Source organism: Oncorhynchus keta, chromosome 4, assembly GCF_023373465.1.
Source record: "Oncorhynchus keta strain PuntledgeMale-10-30-2019 chromosome 4, Oket_V2, whole genome shotgun sequence".
NCBI lineage: Eukaryota > Metazoa > Chordata > Actinopteri > Salmoniformes > Salmonidae > Oncorhynchus > Oncorhynchus keta.
In genome coordinates, this window is record NC_068424.1 from 79,589,684 (window position 1) to 79,610,814 (window position 21,131).

The following is a 21,131-nucleotide window of genomic DNA, read 5'->3' on the forward strand; positions in this document are numbered from 1 at the left end:
TGATACTCCTACAGATGGATGTCACTAGCAGTGCTAGATGTCCTGGTGATGATACTCTAAAATACAGTGGATGTCCTCAGAAGGCTAGATGTCCTGGTGATGATGGCAGATAAAATACTACAGTGGATGTCCTCACAAAGCTAGATGTCCTGGTGATGATACTCTCTACAGTGGATGTCCTCACAAAGCTAGATGTCCTGGGAGGATATGTCCAGTGGATGTCCTCAGAAGTGCTAGATGTCCTGGTGATGATACTCTACAGTGGATGTCCTCAGAAGGCTAGATGTCCTGGTGATGATACAGATAAAATACAGCAGATGTCCTCAGAAGGTTAGATGTCCTGGTGATGATACAGATAAAATACAGTGGATGTCCTCAGGAAGCTAGATGTCCTGGTGATGATACTAAAATACTACAGTGGATGTCCTCACAAAGCTAGATGTCCTGATGAAATACTAGCAGTGGATGTCCTGGTGAAGGCTAGATAAAATCCTGGTGATGATACTGTCAGTGGATGTCCTCAAAAAGCTAGATGTCCTGGTGATGATGACAGTGGATGTCCTCAAAAAGCTAGATGTCCTGGTGATGATACTCTCTACAGTGGATGTCCTCAGAAGGCTAGATGTCCTGGTGATGATACTCAGATAAAGTGGATGTCCTCAGAAGGCTAGATGTCCTGGTGATGATACTCAGATAGATGACCTCAGAAGGCTAGATGTCCTGGTGATGATACAGATAAAATACAGTGGATGTCCTCAGAAAGCTAGATGTCCTGGTGATGATGGCAGATAAAATACTAGTAGATGTCCTCAGAAGGATTATGTCCTGGTGATGATACTCTACCGTGGATGTCCTAAAATACTAGCTAGATGTCCTGGTGATGATACTCTACAGTGGATGTCCTCAGAAAAATACTAGCTAGATGTCCTGGTGATGATACTCTACTAGCAGATGTCCTCAGAAGGCTAGATGTCCTGGTGATGATGGCAGATAAAATACAGTGGTGTCCTCACAAAGCTAGATGTCCTGGTGATGATACTCTACAGTGGATGTCCTCAGAAGGCTAGATGTCCTGGCGATGATACTCTACAGTGGATGTCCTCTGAAAGCTAGATGTCCTGGTGATGATACTAAAATACAGTGGATGTCCTCAGAAAGCTAGATGTCCTGGTGATGATACTCTAAAGTGGATGTCCTCTGAAAGGGAGATGTCCTGGTGATGATACTAAAATACAGTGGAGTCCTCTGAAAGCTAGATGTCCTGGTGATGATACTCTCTACAGTGGATGTCCTCAGAAGGCTAGATGTCCTGGTGATGATACTCTACAGTAGATGTCCTCAGAAGGCTAGATGTCCTGGTGATGATACTTTCTACAGTGGATGTCCTCAGAAAGCTAGATGTCCTGGTGATGATACTCTACAGTGGATGTCCTCAGAAGGCTAGATGTCCTGGTGATGATACTCTACAGTAGATGTCCTCAGAAGGCTAGATGTCCTGGTGATGATACTCTCTACAGTGGATGTCCTCAGAAGGCTAGATGTCCTGGTGATGATACTCTACAGTAGATGTCCTCAGAAGGCTAGATGTCCTGGTGATGATACTCTCTACAGTGGATGTCCTCAGAAAGCTAGATGTCCTGGTGATGATACTCTCTACAGTGGATGTCCTCAGAAGGCTAGATGTCCTGGTGATGATACTCTACAGTGGATGTCCTCAGAAGGTGAAATATCCATGTATCTAATGCCTGACCCAGGCATTAGCTTGAGGAGCTGATGCTCGTCTTCATGTCTCAGACGAGGGATGGCATTGCATTTGGGACTAATTTGAGGGATGGCATTGCATTTGGGACTAATTTGAGGGATGGCATTGCATTTGGGACTAATTTGATGACCAATAAAATGTATCTCAAAAAATATATTTGTTCACATTAATTCATCTATTTTCTTTCCATGTCATTACTGTATTTGTGGTAAAATAAGATCGACTCCGTTAGTTATACCTATTTTCTTATTTAATGTTTTTGTGCAAAAGGTTTTATATTCCCCACGCCTATCTTGGCTCACTCCCCACGCCCCTCCCCAGAACGGTTTCCTTCACTATATATTCATGGTCGCGTCGTCCTCGGTCTTGTCTGGAGTGCGGAGGCGGACGGTATAAGGGGAAAAGGGCAAAAAATGCAGCACCTAACTTTATTCACTTTGGCGATCACCTTGATTGCAACGATTTGTTTGGCAAAGTCACCCTATCAATCAGTTCTTCAACACAGCAGGATAAGAGGCAGGCAGCATGGGTAAGGCTGCTTACTTATTCAAATGATGATGTGCCCTTAGAACGTTTTGCGCTATGGAATTTCAAGCAAACATGACTTTTATTCGTATAATCACGAAGGATGATTAATGTTTTATGTTAGAAAATATATGACTTACTACGCCTAGTGATTTTTAATGGCATACTTTGTTGTGCTTCACAACTGCTTTGTAGTAAGTACAGTGAACAAGTAATTCGATTTAATGGGCAAACTCACAATTGTCTACTGTAATGTGCCGCTAAAAAGAAATAAAACGCAATGAAATATCCTCTCATCTCTTTTTAGACCAAATGTGTGCGCGATGCAAAAGATACAAGGGACCGACAAGAAATACTTCACCAACTGCAAGCAATGGTACCATCGCAAGATCTGCGGAAAACCAACGTGAGTGTAATATAAACATGTTATTAACGTGCGTGTTCATTTTAAATGGTTGACAGTGAGTTGATTTATTATAACATGTTGCGTCAATATATTTAGTATTTTAGCCTACTGTTGTAGACTATGAATCTAGTGTGGATGGATAGGATGTCCTTCATCAGAAAGGATGAGGAGCCCAAACTTTCTTTGTAATTTGTGCTGAGCAGACCACTGCCTTTATTGTTCATTTAGATACGCAAACAATAGATTTTAAGAATGATTTCGGAGTTTTCCACAGGTTTAAATTAGGAATTTTCCTTTCGTGTGGGTTTCATGACGGAGAACTCCCAACTAAGATTGTCAAGTGAAAACATTGACCCTTCACCTCTATTCTGCTGGAAGCAGCAGGGGGTAAGGACAGAAACCAACCGATTTGGGACGTAACCATAGCATAGAGGTGCAGTAAATGGCATACAGTGAGAAGGAATTGATTTGACTTTGAGTTATGCTCAAATTAGTCCCAAACATCAGCTTGCATAAAATCTCCATATTCAAAGAGTGAAGTATGATGAAGGTGACAGTTTTAAAGAGCACATTAGTGAAATTCCTTCCTGAATCAGTAGCCCAACTATTTAAGTCGCTAACCATAATGACTCACTGTTGTAAAAGTGACATGCAGTGAGGTCTGTTTTCAATCATCTGCTGGGATTGAGGTTTCAAACCCTTGTTAAGATTGGTTCAGTTGGAAACCAGAATGTTGAAGTAGGAAATGCTTTTTCTTCATCATTTTATGAGAACTTCTCCTTCGGTCGTTGGGTCCTGCCAGGACAGTCTGATGCCAGTGTAGAGGAGACAGTGAGTGCGTTCGAAATGGGAGAGAACTTCTCCTTCGGTCGTTGGGTCCTGCCAGGACAGTCTGATGCCAGTGTAGATGAGACAGTGAGTGCGTTCGAAATGGGAGAGAACTTCTCCTTCGGTCGTTGGGTCCTGCCAGGACAGTCTGATGCCAGTGTAGATGAGACAGTGAGTGCGTTCGAAATGGGAGAGAACTTCTCCTTCGGTCGTTGGGTCCTGCCAGGACAGTCTGATGCCAGTGTAGATGAGACAGTAAGTGCGTTCGAAATGGGAGAGAACTTCTCCTTCGGTCGTTGGGTCCTGCCAGGACAGTCTGATGCCAGTGTAGATGAGACAGTGAGTGCGTTCGAAATGGGAGAGAACTTCTCCTTCGGTCGTTGGGTCCTGCCAGGACAGTCTGATGCCAGTGTAGATGAGACAGTGAGTGCGTTCGAAATGGGAGAGAACTTCTCCTTCGGTCGTTGAGTCCTGCCAGGACAGTCTGATGCCAGTGTAGATGAGACAGTGAGTGCGTTCGAAATGGGAGAGAACTTCTCCTTCGGTCGTTGGGTCCTGCCAGGACAGTCTGATGCCAGTGTAGATGAGACAGTGAGTGCGTTCGAAATGGGAGAGAACTTCTCCTTCGGTCGTTGAGTCCTGCCAGGACAGTCTGATGCCAGTGTAGATGAGACAGTGAGTGCGTTCGAAATGGGAGAGAACTTCTCCTTCGGTCGTTGGGTCCTGCCAGGACAGTCTGATGCCAGTGTAGATGAGACAGTGAGTGCGTTCGAAATGGGAGAGAACTTCTCCTTCGGTCGTTGGGTCCTGCCAGGACAGTCTGATGCCAGTGTAGATGAGACAGTGAGTGCGTTTGAAATGGGAGAGAACTTCTCCTTCGGTCGTTGGGTCCTGCCAGGACAGTCTGATGCCAGTGTAGATGAGACAGTGAGTGCGTTCGAAATGGGAGAGAACTTCTCCTTCGGGCGTTGGGTCCTGCCAGGACAGTCTGATGCCAGTGTAGATGAGACAGTGAGTGCGTTCGAAATGGGAGAGAACTTCTCCTTCGGTCGTTGGGTCCTGCCAGGACAGTCTGATGCCAGTGTAGATGAGACAGTGAGTGCGTTCGAAATGGGAGAGAACTTCTCCTTCGGTCGTTGGGTCCTGCCAGGACAGTCTGATGCCAGTGTAGATGAGACAGTGAGTGCGTTCGAAATGGGAGAGAACTTCTCCTTCGGTCGTTGGGTCCTGCCAGGACAGTCTGATGCCAGTGTAGATGAGACAGTGAGTGCGTTCGAAATGGGAGAGAACTTCTCCTTCGGTCGTTGGGTCCTGCCAGGACAGTCTGATGCCAGTGTAGATGAGACAGTGAGTGCGTTCGAAATGGGAGAGAACTTCTCCTTCGGTCGTTGGGTCCTGCCAGGACAGTCTGATGCCAGTGTAGATGAGACAGTGAGTGCGTTCGAAATGGGAGAGAACTTCTCCTTCGGTCGTTGGGTCCTGCCAGGACAGTCTGATGCCAGTGTAGATGAGACGGTAAGTGCGTTCGAAATGGGAGAGAACTTCTCCTTCGGTCGTTGGGTCCTGCCAGGACAGTCTGATGCCAGTGTAGATGAGACAGTAAGTGCGTTCGAAATGGGAGAGAACTTCTCCTTCGGTCGTTGGGTCCTGCCAGGACAGTCTGATGCCAGTGTAGATGAGACGGTAAGTGCGTTCGAAATGGGAAAGAACTTCTCCTTCGGTCGTTGGGTCCTGCCAGGACAGTCTGATGCCAGTGTAGATGAGACAGTGAGTGCGTTCGAAATGGGAGAGAACTTCTCCTTCGGGCGTTGGTCCTGCCAAGACAGTCTGATGCCAGTGTAGATGAGACAGTAAGTGCGTTCGAAATGGGAGAGAACTTCTCCTTCGGTCGTTGGGTCCTGCCAGGACAGTCTGATGCCAGTGTAGATGAGACAGTGAGTGCGTTCGAAATGGGAGAGAACTTCTCCTTCGGTCGTTGGGTCCTGCCAGGACAGTCTGATGCCAGTGTAGATGAGACAGTGAGTGCGTTCGAAATGGGAAGAACTTCTCCTTCGGTCGTTGGGTCCTGCCAGACAGTCTGATGCCAGTGTAGATGAGACAGTGAGTGCATTCGAAATGGGAGAGAACTTCTCCTTCGGTCGTTGGGTCCTGCCAGGACAGTCTGATGCCAGTGTAGATGAGACGGTGAGTGCGTTCGAAATGGGAAAGAACTTCTCCTTCGGTCGTTGGGTCCTGCCAGGACAGTCTGATGCCAGTGTAGATGAGACAGTGAGTGCGTTCGAAATGGGAAAGAACTTCTCCTTCGGTCGTTGAGTCTCCCTGCCACTTTAAACCAGGACAGTCTGATGCCAGTTTGAGACAGTGAGTGCTAAATGGGAAAGAACTTCCATTAGGGATGTCCTGCCAGGACAGTCTGATGCCAAGATGAGACAGTACAGTCCTGGGAGAGAAAATATCCTTCTGAAAATGTCCTAAGGACAGTCTGATGCCAGTGTAGATGAGACAGTGAGTGCGTTCGAAATGGGAGAGAACTTCTCCTTCGGTGGTTGGGTCCTGCCAGGACAGTCTGAGCCAGTGGATGAGACAGTGAGTGCGTTCGAAATGGGAGAGAACTTCTCCTTCGGTCGTTGGGTCCTGCCAGGACAGTCTGATGCCAGTGTAGATGAGACAGTGAGTGGCGAAATGGGAGAGAACTTCTCCTTAGAGTGTTGGGTCCTGCCAGGACAGTCTGATGCCAGTGTAGATGAGACAGTGAGTGCGTTCAAATGGGAGAGAACTTCTCCTTAGAGTCGTAGGGTCCTGCCAGGACAGTCTGATGCCAGTGGATGAGACAGTGAGTGGCGAAATGGGAGAGAACTTCTCCTTAGAGTGTAGGGTCCTGCCAGGACAGTCTGATGCCAGTGTGGATGAGACAGTGAGTGCGTTCGAAATGGGAGAGAACTTGGTTTCGGTCATTGAGTCCTGCCAGGACAGTCTGATGCCAGTGTGGATGAGACGGTGAGTGCGTTCGAAATGGGAGAGAACTTCTCCTTCGAGTGTTGGGTCCTGCCAGGACAGTCTGATGCCAGTGGATGAGACAGTAAGTGCGTTCGAAATGGGAGATAACTAGTGGTTCGGTCGTTGGGTCCTGCCAGGACAGTCTGATGCCAGTGTAGATGAGACAGTGAGTGCGTTCGAAATGGGAGAGAACTTCTCCTTAGAGTGTTGGGTCCTGCCAAGACAGTCTGATGCCAGTGTAGATGAGACAGTAAGTGTTCGAAATGGGAGAGAACTTCTCCTTCGGTCGTTGGGTCCTGCCAGGACAGTCTGATGCCAGTGTAGATAGACAGTGAGTGGTTGGGAGAGTGTCGTTGGGTCCTGCCAGGACAGTCTGATGGTTAGATGAGACAGTGAGTGCGTTCAAATGGTAAAGAACTTGGTTAGGTCGTTGAGTCCTGCCAGGACAGTCTGATGCCAGTGGATGAGACAGTGAGTGCGTTCAAATGGGAAAGAACTTCTCCTTAGAGTGTTGGGTCCTGCCAGGACAGTCTGAGCCAGTGGTTGAGACAGTGAGGGGAAATGGGAAAGAACTTCTCCTTCGTGGTTGAGTCCTGCCAGGACAGTCTGATGCCAGTGGATGAGACAGTGAGTGCGTTCAAATGGGAAAGAACCTCTGGTTAGGTGTTGGGTCCTGACAAGACAGTCTGATGCCAGTAGATGGACAGTGAGGGGCGGCAAATGGGAGAGAACTTCTCCTTCGGTTAGGGTCCTGCCAAGACAGTCTGATGCCAGTGTAGATGAGACAGTAAGTGGTTAGAAATGGGAGAGAACTTCTCCTTCGGTCGTTGGGTCCTGCCAAGACAGTCTGATGCCAGTGTAGATGAGACAGTGAGTGCGTAAATGGGAGCCTTCTGGTTAGAGTCGTTGGGTCCTGCCAGGACAGTCTGATGCCAGTGGATGAGACAGTAGGTGCGGTAGGTAGCCTTCTGGTTTGAGTGTAGGGGCCTGCCAGGACAGTCTGATGCCAGTGGATGAGACAGTGAGTGCGGAAATGGGAGAGCCTTCTCCTTCAGTCGTTGGGTCCTGCCAGGACAGTCTGAGCCAGTGGATGAGACAGTGAGTGCGGCAGGGAGAGAACTTCTCCTTCGAGTGTGGGTCCTGCCAGGACAGTCTGATGCCAGTGTAGATGAGACAGTGAGTGCGTTCGAAATGGGAGAGAACTTCTCAGTTCTGTCATTGGGTCCTGCCAGGACAGTCTGATGCCAGTGGATGAGACAGTGAGTGTGTTCGAAATGGGAGAGAACTTCTCCTGGTTAGAGTCCTGCCAGGACAGTCTGATGCCAGTGGATGAGACAGTAAGGGCGGTAGGGAGCCTAGTGGTTAGAGTCGTTGGGTCCTGCCAGGACAGTCTGATGCCAGTGTAGATGAGACAGTGAGTGCGTTCAAAATGGGAGAGAACTTCCCTTCGTGGTTGGGTCCTGCCAGGACAGTCTGATGCCAGTGGATGAGACAGTAAGTGGTGGCGAAATGGGAGAGAACTTCTGGTTAGAGTCGTGGGGTCCTGCCAGGACAGTCTGATGCCAGTGTAGATGAGACAGTGAGTGCGGCAAAATGGGAGAGAACTTCTGGTTCGGTCGTTGGGTCCTGCCAGGACAGTCTGAGCCAGTGTAGATGAGACAGTAAGTGCGGTCGAAATGGGAGAGAACTTCTCCTTCGGTCGTTGGGTCCTGCCAGGACAGTCTGATGCCAGTGTAGATGAGACAGTGAGTGCGTCCCAATAGGCACCCTATTCCCTATATAGTGCACTACTTTAAACCAGAAACCTATTCATTTTGACCAGGGACCCTAGAGTTCCATTAGGGATGTATAGTCGGCTGTTATGCAAGATGTCCCAACAGTCCTGGGAGAGAAAATATCTTCTGAAAATGTTAATGACTTAATGGTCCAGGTAGACTAGTGGTTAGAGTGTAGGGGCGGCAGGTAGCCTAGTGGTTAGAGTGTAGGGGCGGCAGGTAGCCTAGTGGTTAGAGTGTAGGGGCGGCAGGTAGCCTAGTGGTTAGAGTGTAGGGGCGGCAGGTAGCCTAGTGGTTAGAGTGTAGGGGCGGCAGGTAGCCTAGTGGTTAGAGTGTAGGGGCGGTAGGTAGCTTAGTGGTTCGAGCATTGGGCCAGTAACCAAAAGGTTGCTTGATCGAATCCCAGAGCTGACAAGGTAAAAATCTGTTGTTCTGACCCTAAACAAGGCAGTTAACCCGTTAACGTCATTGTAAATAAGAATTTGATCTTAACTGACTTGCCTAGTTAAATAAAATAAAAAAATAATAAATGGGGAATTTGACAACAGAAAGGCACCTCCCAGCCGAAACAGTTTGTGTATATATTATGATGACGTTTCTGTTCGTTTTGGACTTCGGTAAGGTATTTGTTTGGGGGGTTGTTTCGAGCACACAACATTTTTTTCTTGAAGCAAGCCGAAGTCAGTAGCCAAGGTGTACACCCCTCCGTTGGTGAATCGTCAACAGTAGCGATTCTTCAATAAAGACGTTGTTGTCATTCAACGTGAGACGACTCGTTTTCAATCACATTTTTTTTCATTTAGAAATACTGCACCAAAAATCTTAGTTTGATGTAAAATTGCGAAATGACTTTAGGAAATGACTCGTCCATGAATCATTGAGTCATCCGCTTTGTTGCTGAGTCCTCTTCTCTTTCTGTGACGTTGACATGGACTGGAAGTACATACGTTTTAGTGTTCGTATGAGGAGATAAATAGCTGGCTTAGTTAGGTAGTTAGTTTGGGGGAGACAAATAGCTGGGTTAGCTAAGTAATTCGTTTTGGGGAGATAAATAGCTGGGTTAGCTAGGTAGTTAGTTTTGGGGAGATAAATTGCTGGGTTAGCTAGGTAGTTAGTTTGGATGAGATAAGTAGCTGGGTTAGTTTGGGGGAGATAAAGAGCTGGGTTAGTTAGTTTGGACGAGATAAATAGCTGGTTTAGTTAGGTAGTTAGTTTGGGGGAGACAAATAGCTGGGTTAGCTAAGTAATTCGTTTTGGGGAGATAAATAGCTGGGTTAGCTAGGTAGTTAGTTTTGGGGAGATAAATAGATGGGTTAGCTTGGTAGTTAGTTTTGGGGAGATAAATAGCTGGGTTAGCTAGGTAGTTACACAGTAGATAATGGATACCTTGCGTCTCTCTAATCAATCAGTCCGGGTAGTGTTAAACAGTAGATAATGGATACCTTGCGTCTCTCTAATGAATCAGTCCGGGTAGTGTTAAACAGTAGATAATGGATACCTTGCGTCTCTCTAATCAATCAGTCCGGGTAGTGTTAAACAGTAGATAATGGATACCTTGCGTCTCTCTAATCAATCAGTCCGGGTAGTGTTAAACAGTAGATAATGGATACCTTGCGTCTCTCTAATCAATCAGTCCGGGTAGTGTTAAACAGTAGATAATGGATACCTTGCGTCTCTCTAATCAATCAGTCCGGGTAGTGTTACACAGTAGATAATGGATACCTTGTGTCTCTAATCAATCAGTCCGGGTAGTGTTAAACAGTAGATAATGGATACCTTGTGTCTCTAATCAATCAGTCCGGGTAGTGTTAAACAGTAGATAATGGATACCTTGCGTCTCTCTAATCAATCAGTCCGGGTAGTGTTAAACAGTAGATAATGGATACCTTGTGTCTCTAATCAATCAGTCCGGGTAGTGTTAAACAGTAGATAATGGATACCTTGCGTCTCTCTAATCAATCAGTCCGGGTAGTGTTAAACAGTAGATAATGGATACCTTGCGTCTCTCTAATCAATCAGTCCGGGTAGTGTTAAACAGTAGATAATGGATACCTTGCGTCTCTCTAATCAATCAGTCCGGGTAGTGTTAAACAGTAGATAATGGATACCTTGTGTCTCTAATCAATCAGTCCGGGTAGTGTTAAACAGTAGATAATGGATACCTTGCGTCTCTCTAATCAATCAGTCCGGGTAGTGTTAAACAGTAGATAATGGATACCTTGTGTCTCTAATCAATCAGTCCGGGTAGTGTTAAACAGTAGATAATGGATACCTTGTGTCTCTATTCAATCAGTCCGGGTAGTGTTAAATAGCTTGACCACCTCTGAGGATAAAAGGACAACTCAGGTTACCAACATCAATCTTCCAGATAGGCCCTGTCCTGGACCCTGGGCAGTAAAGGCACTGACAGCCTTCCACAGTAGCGGTGGTTTGATCGACGTCAATGTTAACATCCCTGCAGGGGGCAAGATGCTATTGGTTATTGCTCTGTCTAACATTCCTCTGAGATTGTGTTGTAGGTTTTGGGAAAGTCATGTGTCGACCAATGCACCATTATACTGCCTTTCCCTGCAGTGCATGGAAATGGGTGTGTTAAGAAAACAGGCATTTGCTATTTAAAATAAGTGGGTCTTGGTGTGTGAGTTGTGTGAGAGTCTGAGTGTGAGTTGTGTGAGAGTCTGAGTGTGAGTTGTGTGAGAGTCTGAGTGTGAGTTGTGTGAGAGTCTGAGTGTAAAAGAGAAATGTCTTATTAGTGTTATTATTAGAGTTGTGTGAGAGTCTGAGTGTGAGTTGTGTGAGAGTCTGAGTGTGAGTTGTGTGAGTGTCTGAGTGTGAGTGTGTGAGTGTGAGTTGTGTGAGAGAGAGAGTCTGAGTGTGAGTTGTGTGAGAGAGAGAGTCTGAGTGTGAGTGTGAGTTGTGAGTGTGAGTGTGTGAGTTGTGTGAGAGAGAGAGTCTGAGTGTGAGTGTGAGTTGTGAGTGTGAGTGTGTGAGTTGTGAGAGAGAGAGTCTGAGTGTGAGTTGTGAGTTGTGAGAGAGTCTTCTGTTTCTGGATTTTTCTTGTTATTTGATGTCCCTTGATGAGTATTGTGAAATTATCATGATGTTTCCTGTAGAATTGTTTTTACCACAGACACAAACTTGATGTCTTTGTAACGGGAGACGTTTGCTGGCGATTCAGAACAGTGTTTCTTTCATTGGAAATCTCATGAAAGTTGAAGAGGAAGTGAAACTTTGCTGTGGGCGCTGGATGTTTGGAGGAAATGATGGCTTTAGAGGGTACTGTTGAGGGACTTCCGTCCCTAAACGCACACTAATCATTCATAAGGAAGCCATGAAAAATGTACTTTTTCCATAGCAAGCCAGGCCTAACTGTGTCAATTTGAGAGGGCTGGGACTGGGAGATTGAGAGTTGCGCTCGAAAGGACAAACCTGGGCTTGTGTCAACAAAGGTTTCAAAAAGCTTTTATCAGTTTGGATTTAATTACATTTCCAGACAGAGACAGACAAGAGAGAGTTGAGTTAAAATACTATGTAGAATATTTCTAATACTTGTATCCTTTAGCCTGTCTGTAGTGCCGGATGTGCAGGAGTTTGCACTTTCGGGACTATTAGATTGGCCTGTTAGGCCAGGCAAACAAAAAACAAATCACAGAACGTAAAAAAAAAAAAAATTCAAAAAGGGATGCACAGATATGACATTTTTGTCCGATACTTAAAATTTTAGCTGCCTTTTAATCATTCCAGTACAGTTAAATAGTTGACACACACTCATGGATGCAGCGGTCTAAGGCACTGCATCTCAGTGCAAGAGGCGTCACTACAGTCCCTACAGTACCTAGCAAATCAAATCAAATGTTATTGGTCACATACACATGGTTAGCAGATGTTATTGACATACACATGGTTATTGGTCACAGACACATGGTTAGCAGATGTTATGGTCACATACACACGGTTAGCAGATGTTATTGGTCACAGACACATGGTTAGCAGATGTTATTGGTCACATAAACATGGTTAGCAGATGTTATTGGTCACATACACATGGTTAGCAGATGTTATTGGTCACAGACACATGGTTAGCAGATGTTATTGGTCACATAAACATGGTTAGCAGATGTTATTGGTCACATAAACATGGTTAGCAGATGTTATTGGTCACAGACACATGGTTAGCAGATGTTATTGGTCACAGACACATGGTTAGCAGATGTTATTGGTCACATACACACGGTTAGCAGATGTTAATGCAAGTGTGGCGAAATGCTTGTGCTTCTTGTTCCGACAGTGCAGTAATATCTAACAAGTCATCTAACAATTCCCCAACAACTACCTAATAAATACAAATCTAACAAGTAATCTAACAATAGCATGGAGCGTGGTGGCGACACAGTAAAGAGGCTCAGAGAGAACGCCACCGGATCGCTTGTTCACGCGCTCGAGTACTTTCGTACGTTTTAACCGCACGGTCTGTTTGGGCAGTTTTGTTGAGCAGGCGTTTCAATGCCACGACAGAGGCATGTAGTCACGTCTGTTGTCGATGAGCTTATTTCTCCAGTCAGTTGTTTGAATGGAGCCAGGAGTGTGTTCATGTTTCCAAGTGTAACAGTATACTTTTAAACCGTCCCCTCACCCATACCCGGCGCGAACCAGGGACCATCTGCACACATCAACAACAGTCGTTACCCATCGCTCCACAAAAGCCACGGTCCTTGCAGAGCAAGGGGAACTACTACTTCAAGGTCTCAGAGCAAGTGACTTAACCGATTGAAACGCTATTTAGCGCACACCGCTAACTAAGCTAGCCGTTTCACATCCGTTACACAAGTTTTAAACATATTCTCAAATGCCATTGAAATGGCAGCAGCGGTATGAGAACCAGCACATTCTTGAGCAATACGTCTTTCCTCAGTACGAGATCCTCGTCGACCCGCAGTGCTGTCAGACTCTGCATGCTCGTGGGGCTGACATCACTGGTCCAAATGTCAGTCGTGAAGCTACTAGCAGCTTATAAGATGTACGTTTCAAAAATACTGTGTAACTCTGGTAGGGCAACATCTGGAAAATAGTGTGTACCGGTGCTCGACCAGTCGGCGAAAGCCAACATCAGCCACGACAGAGGACGTTTGATTGTCAAGGGCAATGAATTCCATTATCTTGGCGTTAATGGATTTCGCCTTTGAGTCGTCTCGCTGAAAATGACTGCTGGACTTGAACTTATTTAATTGTTGGAAGTGTGTGCTTAGTATATGTTCTGTGTAGCGCTGTATCGTTCTCGGAGCCATCTTCTTACATTATATAGTTACGTACGGCAGCTTTGACATCGGTTTTGCACATCGCCGTTGAACTAGACATCAGGCCGATGCCGATGTTGTAATTTTTTTAGCAAATATCGCCTGATTCCGATATGCGCACGATACATCGTGCATCTCTAATTTCAAATAGTATTTGAACCCAGGTCTGAATTTGAGTGCAGTTTTGAACACTGTGGTGTGTAGCAGCTTTCATCGTCCTGAACTGAACCCTGTCTGTGTGACTGAGTGGCCACTGAGTTTTTAAAAATTATTATTTTTAACCAGGCAAGTCAGTTAAGAACAAATTCTTATTTTCAATGACGGCCTAGGAACAGTGGGTTAACTGCCTGTTCAGGGGCAGAAAACTAGGCTACCCTAGTGGTTAGAGTGTTGGACTAGCAGCCGAAAGCTAATGGGTTCAGATGTAGGCCATGGGGACGTGGTGCTGCTGGTGCTAGAGAGGTTACAGGTCACATGAGGGGAGAAACCCATAACTCTTGAGTCACCAATAACCCTAACAACACCCCTCAGTTACCTCCCAAAGCCCCACTCTCAACACCAATGCATTGGTTCTTCTGTTTTTCTCAGCAATCACACTATGTTTTGAAGTAGTAACATTTGACTAAAGGTGAATCGCAGAGCTAACTAGTCTGTAAAGCTTTATACACGGTCACACAAATTACATCTTGTTATATTGTCTGGGAAATAAATGTTTTTTTGTTGTCTATTCTTAATCAATAAAGCAAGAAAACATATATATATATATATTGTTGACACAGTACTTATGAATATGAAGCCAAAGTGAGAGATGACTGTGTGGGAAAATCCAAATCTATCTAGCATGCTGATTTCAACATGGACCCCGTAAAGTCAAATGGACCTTCAGTGTACTTCTTTAGTACTTCTACATGGTGGACAGCTTGCTTCAACACTCAGACATCTCAATGTACACAGTGTTGGAATTATACAACCTTGCTGTTTATTTTGACAGATATATCCATGGCTTCCATCTTTGTTTATGCTTGCGGAGAAAAAAAAAATCTAAGTTGAGTGATCATCTGTTTTGATAATCAGTCTGGGCTGGTTTCCTGGCTACTGTGTTTTACAGGGGTCGTCGTCCCCTTCGCCCCCTCGTTGAATGTTAGGATTGTCCCCTAACCATGTTTCTGAGCTACCAACTACCCTCTCATTAGGAGTATAACAGTAGCTGATTGCTCAGATCATTGTCTGGTCTTAAACAGCTTATACAGTATAGTTCATTATGCTTGAAAGGGGATTGTGGGGACGATGTGGTTAACTAGGGTTGACGTAACAAGTGGGTATAGACTGTATCTGGCTCAGGTAGTTTTCCATTGACTTTCATCAATGTTAGGACTCAGAGTTGGTCTTCTTTGACATTTTAGTCATTTATCCAGAGTGACTTACACTAGGTGTATTCATCTTAAAATAGCTAAGTGTGACAATCACATATCATAGTAAATTGCCTAGTGGTTAGAGCATTGGGACAGTAACCAAAAGGTTGCTGGATTGAATCCCCAAGCTGACAAGGTAAAAAAATCTGTTCTGCCCCCCCGAGCAAGGCAGTTAACCCACTGTTCCCTGTGCGCTGTGGATGTCGACTAAGGCAGCCCCCCGCTCCTCTCTGATTCAGAGGGGTTGGGTTAAATGTGGAAGACACATTTCAGTTGAAGGCATTCAGTTGTACGACTGGTATCTCCCTTTCCTTTACATTTTCCTCAGTAAAGAAGCTATGGGGGGGCTACATTTTGAAGAGAGGGTTTCAGATGTTTTCAGAAGATAGGCAGGTACTCTGCTAAAGAGCTTTGACTGATCTGAGTGGGATCTGACCTCCCTTCGGAGTGCTTGGGTTGGAGTGTAGGGCCTGCAAGGGGCTGCAAAATGCCAAATTATTTTTGTGTAGCTTTCCACAGCTTTTGCCTTGTCTTTTTTTTATGTGTTATGTATTGTTAATATTGCCACTGTGTGTTCCACACTATAACCTATGTGTCCCACTGTTGGATTAGTAATACTAATGTTTACACAATTGACTAGCATCCTTTGCCATCATTTTGCTTGTTTTCTGGCTGTATGAAGAACTTGACACCGAATGTACTGTTGAAGTCAGACGTTTACATACACCTCAGCCAAATACATTTAAACTCAGTTTTTCACAACTCTTGACATTCAATCCCAGTAGAAATGACCTGTCTTAGGTCAGTTATGATCACCACATTATTTTAAGAATGTGAAATGTCATAATATTAGAGAGAATGATTTATTTCAGCTTTTATTTCTTTTATCACATTCACTCAGTGGGTCAGAAGTTTACATACACTCAATTAGTATTTGGTAGCATTGCCTTTAAATCTTCCACAAGCTTCCCACAATAAGTTGGGTGAATTTTGGTCCATTCCTCCTGACAGAGCTGGTGTAACTGAGTCAGGTTTGTAGGACTCCTTGCTTGAACACACTTTTTCAGTTCTGCTTTGGAAGTATGCTTGGGGTCATTGTCCATTTGGAACCAAGCTTTAAATTCCTGACTGATGTCTTGATGTTGCTTCAATATATCTACAATTTTCCTCCCTCAATATGCCATCTATTTTGTGAAATGCACCAGTCCCTCCTGCAGCAAAGCACCCCCACAACATGATGCTGCCACCCCCGTGCTTCATGGTTGGGATGGTGTTCTTCTGCTTGCTAGCCTCTCCATTTTTTATCCAAACATAATGATGGTCATTATGGCCAAACAGTTCTATTTTTGTTTCATCAGACCAGAGGACATTTCTCCAAAAAGTACGATCTTTGTACCCATGTGCAGTTGCAAACCATAGTCTGGCTTTTTCATGGCGGTTTTGGAGCAGTGGCTTCTTCCTTGCTGAGCGGCCTTTCAGGTTATGTCGATATAGGACTTGTTTTACTGTGGATATAGATATTTTTGTACCTGTTTCCTCCAGCATCTTCACAAGGTCCTTTGCGGTTGTTCTGGGATTGATTTGCATTTTTAGCACCAAAGTACGTTCATCTCTAGGAGACAGAACACGTCTCCTTCCTGAGCAGGATGACGGCTGTGTGGTCCCATAGTGTTTATACTTGCCTACTATTGTTTATACAGATGAACGTGGTCCCTTCAGGCGTTTGGAAATTGCACCCAAGGATGAACCAGACTTGTGGAGGTCTACAATGTTTTTTTTCTGAGGTCTTGGCTGATTTCTTTTGATTTTCCCATGATGTCAAGCAAAGAGGCACTGAGTTTGAAGGTAGGCCTTGAAATACATCCACAGGTACACCTCCAATTGACTAAAATTATGTCAATTAGCCTATCAGAAGCTTCTAAAGCCATGACATAATTTTCTGGAATGTTCCAAGCTGTTTAAAGGCACAGTAATCTTAGTGTACGTAAACTTCTGACCCACTGGAACTGTGATACAGTGAATTATAAGTGATTATAACTGTCTGTTGTAACGGCTCTCGTTTGTTGAATGAAGAGTGGACCAAGGCGCAGCGTGGGAAGTGTTCATGATTTTAATGTTCAAAAAACACTCAAACAAAATGACAAAAAGCGAAAACGAAAGCGCACAGTTCTGTCAGGCAAAAACACTAAATAGAAAACAAGACCCCCCCCCTCCCCCCCAAAAAAGGAAAATTACAACTTAAATATGATCCCCAATCAGAGACAACGATAGACAGCTGCCTCTGATTGGGAACCACACTCGCCCAAACACAAAGAAACAGAAAACATAGACTTCCCAGTCACACCCTGACCTAACATAGAGAATGGTTTTTATTTGTATAATTTATTTTACTAGGCAAGTCAGTTAAGAACAAATTTTTATTTTCAATGACGGCCTAGGAACAGTGGGTTAACTGAACGACAGATTTGTACCTTGTCAGCTCAGGGATTTGAACTTGCAACCTTCCGATTACTAGTCCAACGCTCTAACCACAAGGCTACCCTGCCATAATAAGGAACTCTAAGGTCGGGGCGTGACATCTGTAAACAATTGTTGAAAAAAATTCCTTGCGTCATGCACAAAGTAGATGTCCTAACCGACTTGCCAAAACAAGAAATTTGTTTGTCAACAAGAAATTTGTGGAGTGGTTTAAAAAAAAAAGTTTTAATGACTCCAACCTAAGTGTATGTAAACTTCCGACTTCAACTGTAGCTAGTTAAAAGCTTCCTTTTCGTGGAGATAGACCACTTATTGTTTACGTAATGTTAAGGTTCACATTTTTATCTGGTAGCTTAGTGGTACACCTTTTACTGGACCGGAGCCTCAGTATCGGTCCCTTAGTCCCCTTTTTGGAGTTTCCTTTGGCCAACCCTGGGTCAGTGGATTCCTCTGCTCCCTCTTTGTCTCTCTCTGAGGAAATGAGCTTTTATGACCTTCCAGCTGAGCCCAGTTTAGATTTATTGTGGAAATATCTTAAATGCACAAAATGGCAGAACTTTGTGTATTGCATGTGGTTGAATCATTTAGCCTAAGACACATTGCTCAATCTTTTTTTTGCCTGGTCACAGATCTGTTTGTGGCAAGATAACACAAACAATATCTGGGACAAGGCTAGAGTCTTTTGATTTGAAAGGGTAATGAGAAAATGACCTGTTGTTTTCATCTCTGATTGGCTGCAGTCATCTTCAACCTGTGTTCTTATTGGTCGACAGGGTGATCAGCTATGAGTGTTGCCCCGGTTACGAGAAGCTTTCAGGAGAGAAGGGTTGTCCTGCTGGTAAGAAGAAAATGCAAATCAAGTTACAGCTCAGTCACTTACTATCCGTATGATGCAACATCTAGTTATCAATTTGGGATAATTAAGAGGCCTGACAAGAGGCCTGTCAAACAAAACATGGCATCTCACTTTGGTTGTGAAATATACATCCATCGAGTCAACATTTGATTTTCATACATTCCCCCATTATGACGTTTAACAGTGTATTTTTTTCCCCAGCCCTGCCATTGGTGAACATCTACAACACACTGGGTATGGTTGGAGCCGCCACCACTAAGATGTACTCAGAGAGGGCTCAGCTGAGGGAGGAGATCGAGGGACCAGGGAGCTTCACCTTTTTCGCCCCCAGCAACCAGGCCTGGGCGGCCCTACCCACTGTGAGTCTCATCTCCACAGGAGAGGGATACACTGAGAGAGAAACCAGAAAATGAAATATAATTCACCCCAATCCTGTTGCATCTAGAGATGTTGTATTATTCTGACCTCAGACTACGTGTTATCAGCCGAACCAACCACACAAGCATTTCAATGTTCCTTTTTAGGAGCAGTAGCTATAACCAAGTTCATGTCTTTTTTAATATATACAGTGCATTCTGAAAGTATTCAGACCCCTTGATGTTTTCCTCATTTTGTTATGTTACAATCTTATTCCAAAATGGATTACATTTAATTACATTTTCCTAATCAATCAACACACAATACCCCATTATGACAAAGCGAAAAGTTTAAAAAAAAATGTTTTGCAAATGTATCAACAATATAAAACAGGTTTACCTTGTTTACATAAATATTCAGACCCTTTGCTATGAGACTCAAAATTGAGCTCAGGTGCATCCTGTTTCCATTGATCATCCTTGAGAGGTTTCTACAACTTGATTGGAGTCCACCTGTGGTAAAATCAATTGATTGGACATGATTTGGAAAGGCACACACCTGTCTATATAAGGTCCCACATTTGACAGTGCATGTCAGAGCAAAAACCAAGCCATGAGGTCGAAGGAGTTGTCTGTAGAGCTCAGAGACAGGATTGTGTTGAAGCACAGATCTGGGGAAGGGTAACAAAATGTTTCTGCAGCATTGAAGGTCCCCAAGAACATAGTCCATCATTCTTAAATGGAAGAAGTTTGGAAGCACCAAGACTCTTCCTAGAGTTGGCCGCCCGGCCAAACTGAGCAATCGGGGGAGAAGAGACTTGGTCAGGGAGGTGACCAAGAACCCGATGGTCACTCTGACAGAATTCCAGAGTTCCTCTGTGGAGAAGGGAGAACTTTCCAGAAGGACAACCATCTCTGCAGCATTCCACCAATCAGACCTTTATGGTAGAGTGGCCAGACAGAAGCCACTCCTCAGTAAAAGGCACATGGCAGCCTGCTGGGAGTTTGTCAAAAAGGCACCTAAAGGACTTTCATACCATGAGAAACAAGATTCTCTGGTCTAATGTAACCAATATTGAACTCTTTGGCCTGAATGCCAAGCGTCACATCTGGAGAAAACCTGGCACCATCCCTACGGTGAAGCATGGTGGTGGCAGCATCATGCTGTGTCGATAATTTTCAGCAGCAGGGACTGGGAGACTAGTCAGGATTAAGAGAAAGACGAACAGAGCATAATACAGAGATCCTTGATGAAATCTTGTTCCAGAGCACTCAGGGCTTTAGACTGGGGCGAAGGTTCACTTTCCAACAGGACAACGACCCTAAATAAGCACACAGCCAAAACAACGCAGGAGTGACTTCGGGATAAATCTCTGAATGTCCTTTAGTGGCCCATTCAGAGCCCGGAATTGAACCCGATCGAATATATCTGGTAAGACCTGAAAATAGCTGTAGCGTCATTCATACCCAAGAAGACTCGAGGCTGCAATCGCTGCCAAAGGCGCTTCAACAAAGTACTGAGGATAGTGCCTGAATACTGATGTAAATGTGATATTTCAGTTTTCTTTTTTATACATTTGCAAAAACATCTAAAGACCTGTTTTTACTTTGTCATTATTGTGTAGATTGATGAGAGGGGAAAAATGTTTTAATCCATTTTAGAATACGGCTGTAATGTAACAAAATGTGGAAAAAGTCAAGGTGTCTGAATACTTACCAAATGCACTGTGTATACTGAACCAAATGCACTGTGTATACTGAACCAAATGCACTGTGTATACTGAACCAAATGCACTGTGTATACTGAACCAAATATAAACGCTACATACAACAAAAGTTCATATAAGGAAATTTGTCAATTGAAATAAATTCATTAGGCCCTAGACTATGGATTTCACTTGACTGAGAATACAGATATGCATCTGTAGGTCATAGATACCTTAAAAAATAAAAATAAAGTAGGGGCGTGGGTCAGAAAACCGGTCAGTACCTGGTGTGACCACCATTTATCTCATGCAGTGCGACGTCTCCTTCGTGTAGAGTTGATCAGGCTGTTGATTGTGGCCTGTGGAATGTTGTCCCACTCCTCTTCAATGGCTGTGCGATGTTGCTGGATATAGGCAGGAACTGGAACATTCTGTCATACACGTCGATCCAGAGCATCCCAAACATGCTCAGTGGGTGACCATGTCTCGTGAGTATGCAGACAATGGAAGAACTGGGACATTTTCAGCTTCCAGGAAATGTGTACAGATCCTTGCGACATGGGGCCGTGCATTATTATGCTGAAACATGAGGTGATGGCGGTGGATAAATGGCACAACAATGGGCCTCAGGATCTCATCACGGTATCTCTGCGCATCCAAATTGCCATCGATAAACTTCAATTGTGTTCATTGTCCGAAGCTTATGCCTGCCCATACCACCCCACCGCCACCATGG

General features: G+C 44.6%; 1 protein-coding gene and 1 long non-coding RNA gene across 3 annotated transcripts in view; one reads left to right on the forward strand and one right to left on the reverse strand.

Moving 5' to 3' along the window:
- Positions 1 to 2,116: 2,116 nt before the first annotated feature.
- The window catches only part of LOC118377121 (transforming growth factor-beta-induced protein ig-h3-like), a 37,039-nt gene continuing 18,024 nt past the window's right edge, over positions 2,117 to 21,131 (forward strand). The window contains exons 1-4 of the mRNA XM_052517219.1: positions 2,117 to 2,291; positions 2,595 to 2,693; positions 18,251 to 18,315; positions 18,535 to 18,692. Coding sequence (XP_052373179.1) covers positions 2,176 to 2,291; positions 2,595 to 2,693; positions 18,251 to 18,315; positions 18,535 to 18,692 — 438 coding nt within the window. The 5' untranslated portion in view covers positions 2,117 to 2,175. The remainder of the gene's footprint in view (positions 2,292 to 2,594; positions 2,694 to 18,250; positions 18,316 to 18,534; positions 18,693 to 21,131) is intronic.
- LOC127929262 (uncharacterized) lies at positions 9,767 to 10,538 on the reverse strand. Of its 2 annotated transcripts, XR_008134194.1 has the most exons (4): positions 10,456 to 10,538; positions 10,234 to 10,401; positions 10,070 to 10,179; positions 9,767 to 9,959 (listed from the first exon to the last, which is right to left on the reverse strand). It is a non-coding gene; the product is annotated as an uncharacterized LOC127929262 (long non-coding RNA). The 2 variants fall into 2 exon arrangements; XR_008134191.1 differs by having other exon boundaries at positions 10,070 to 10,401.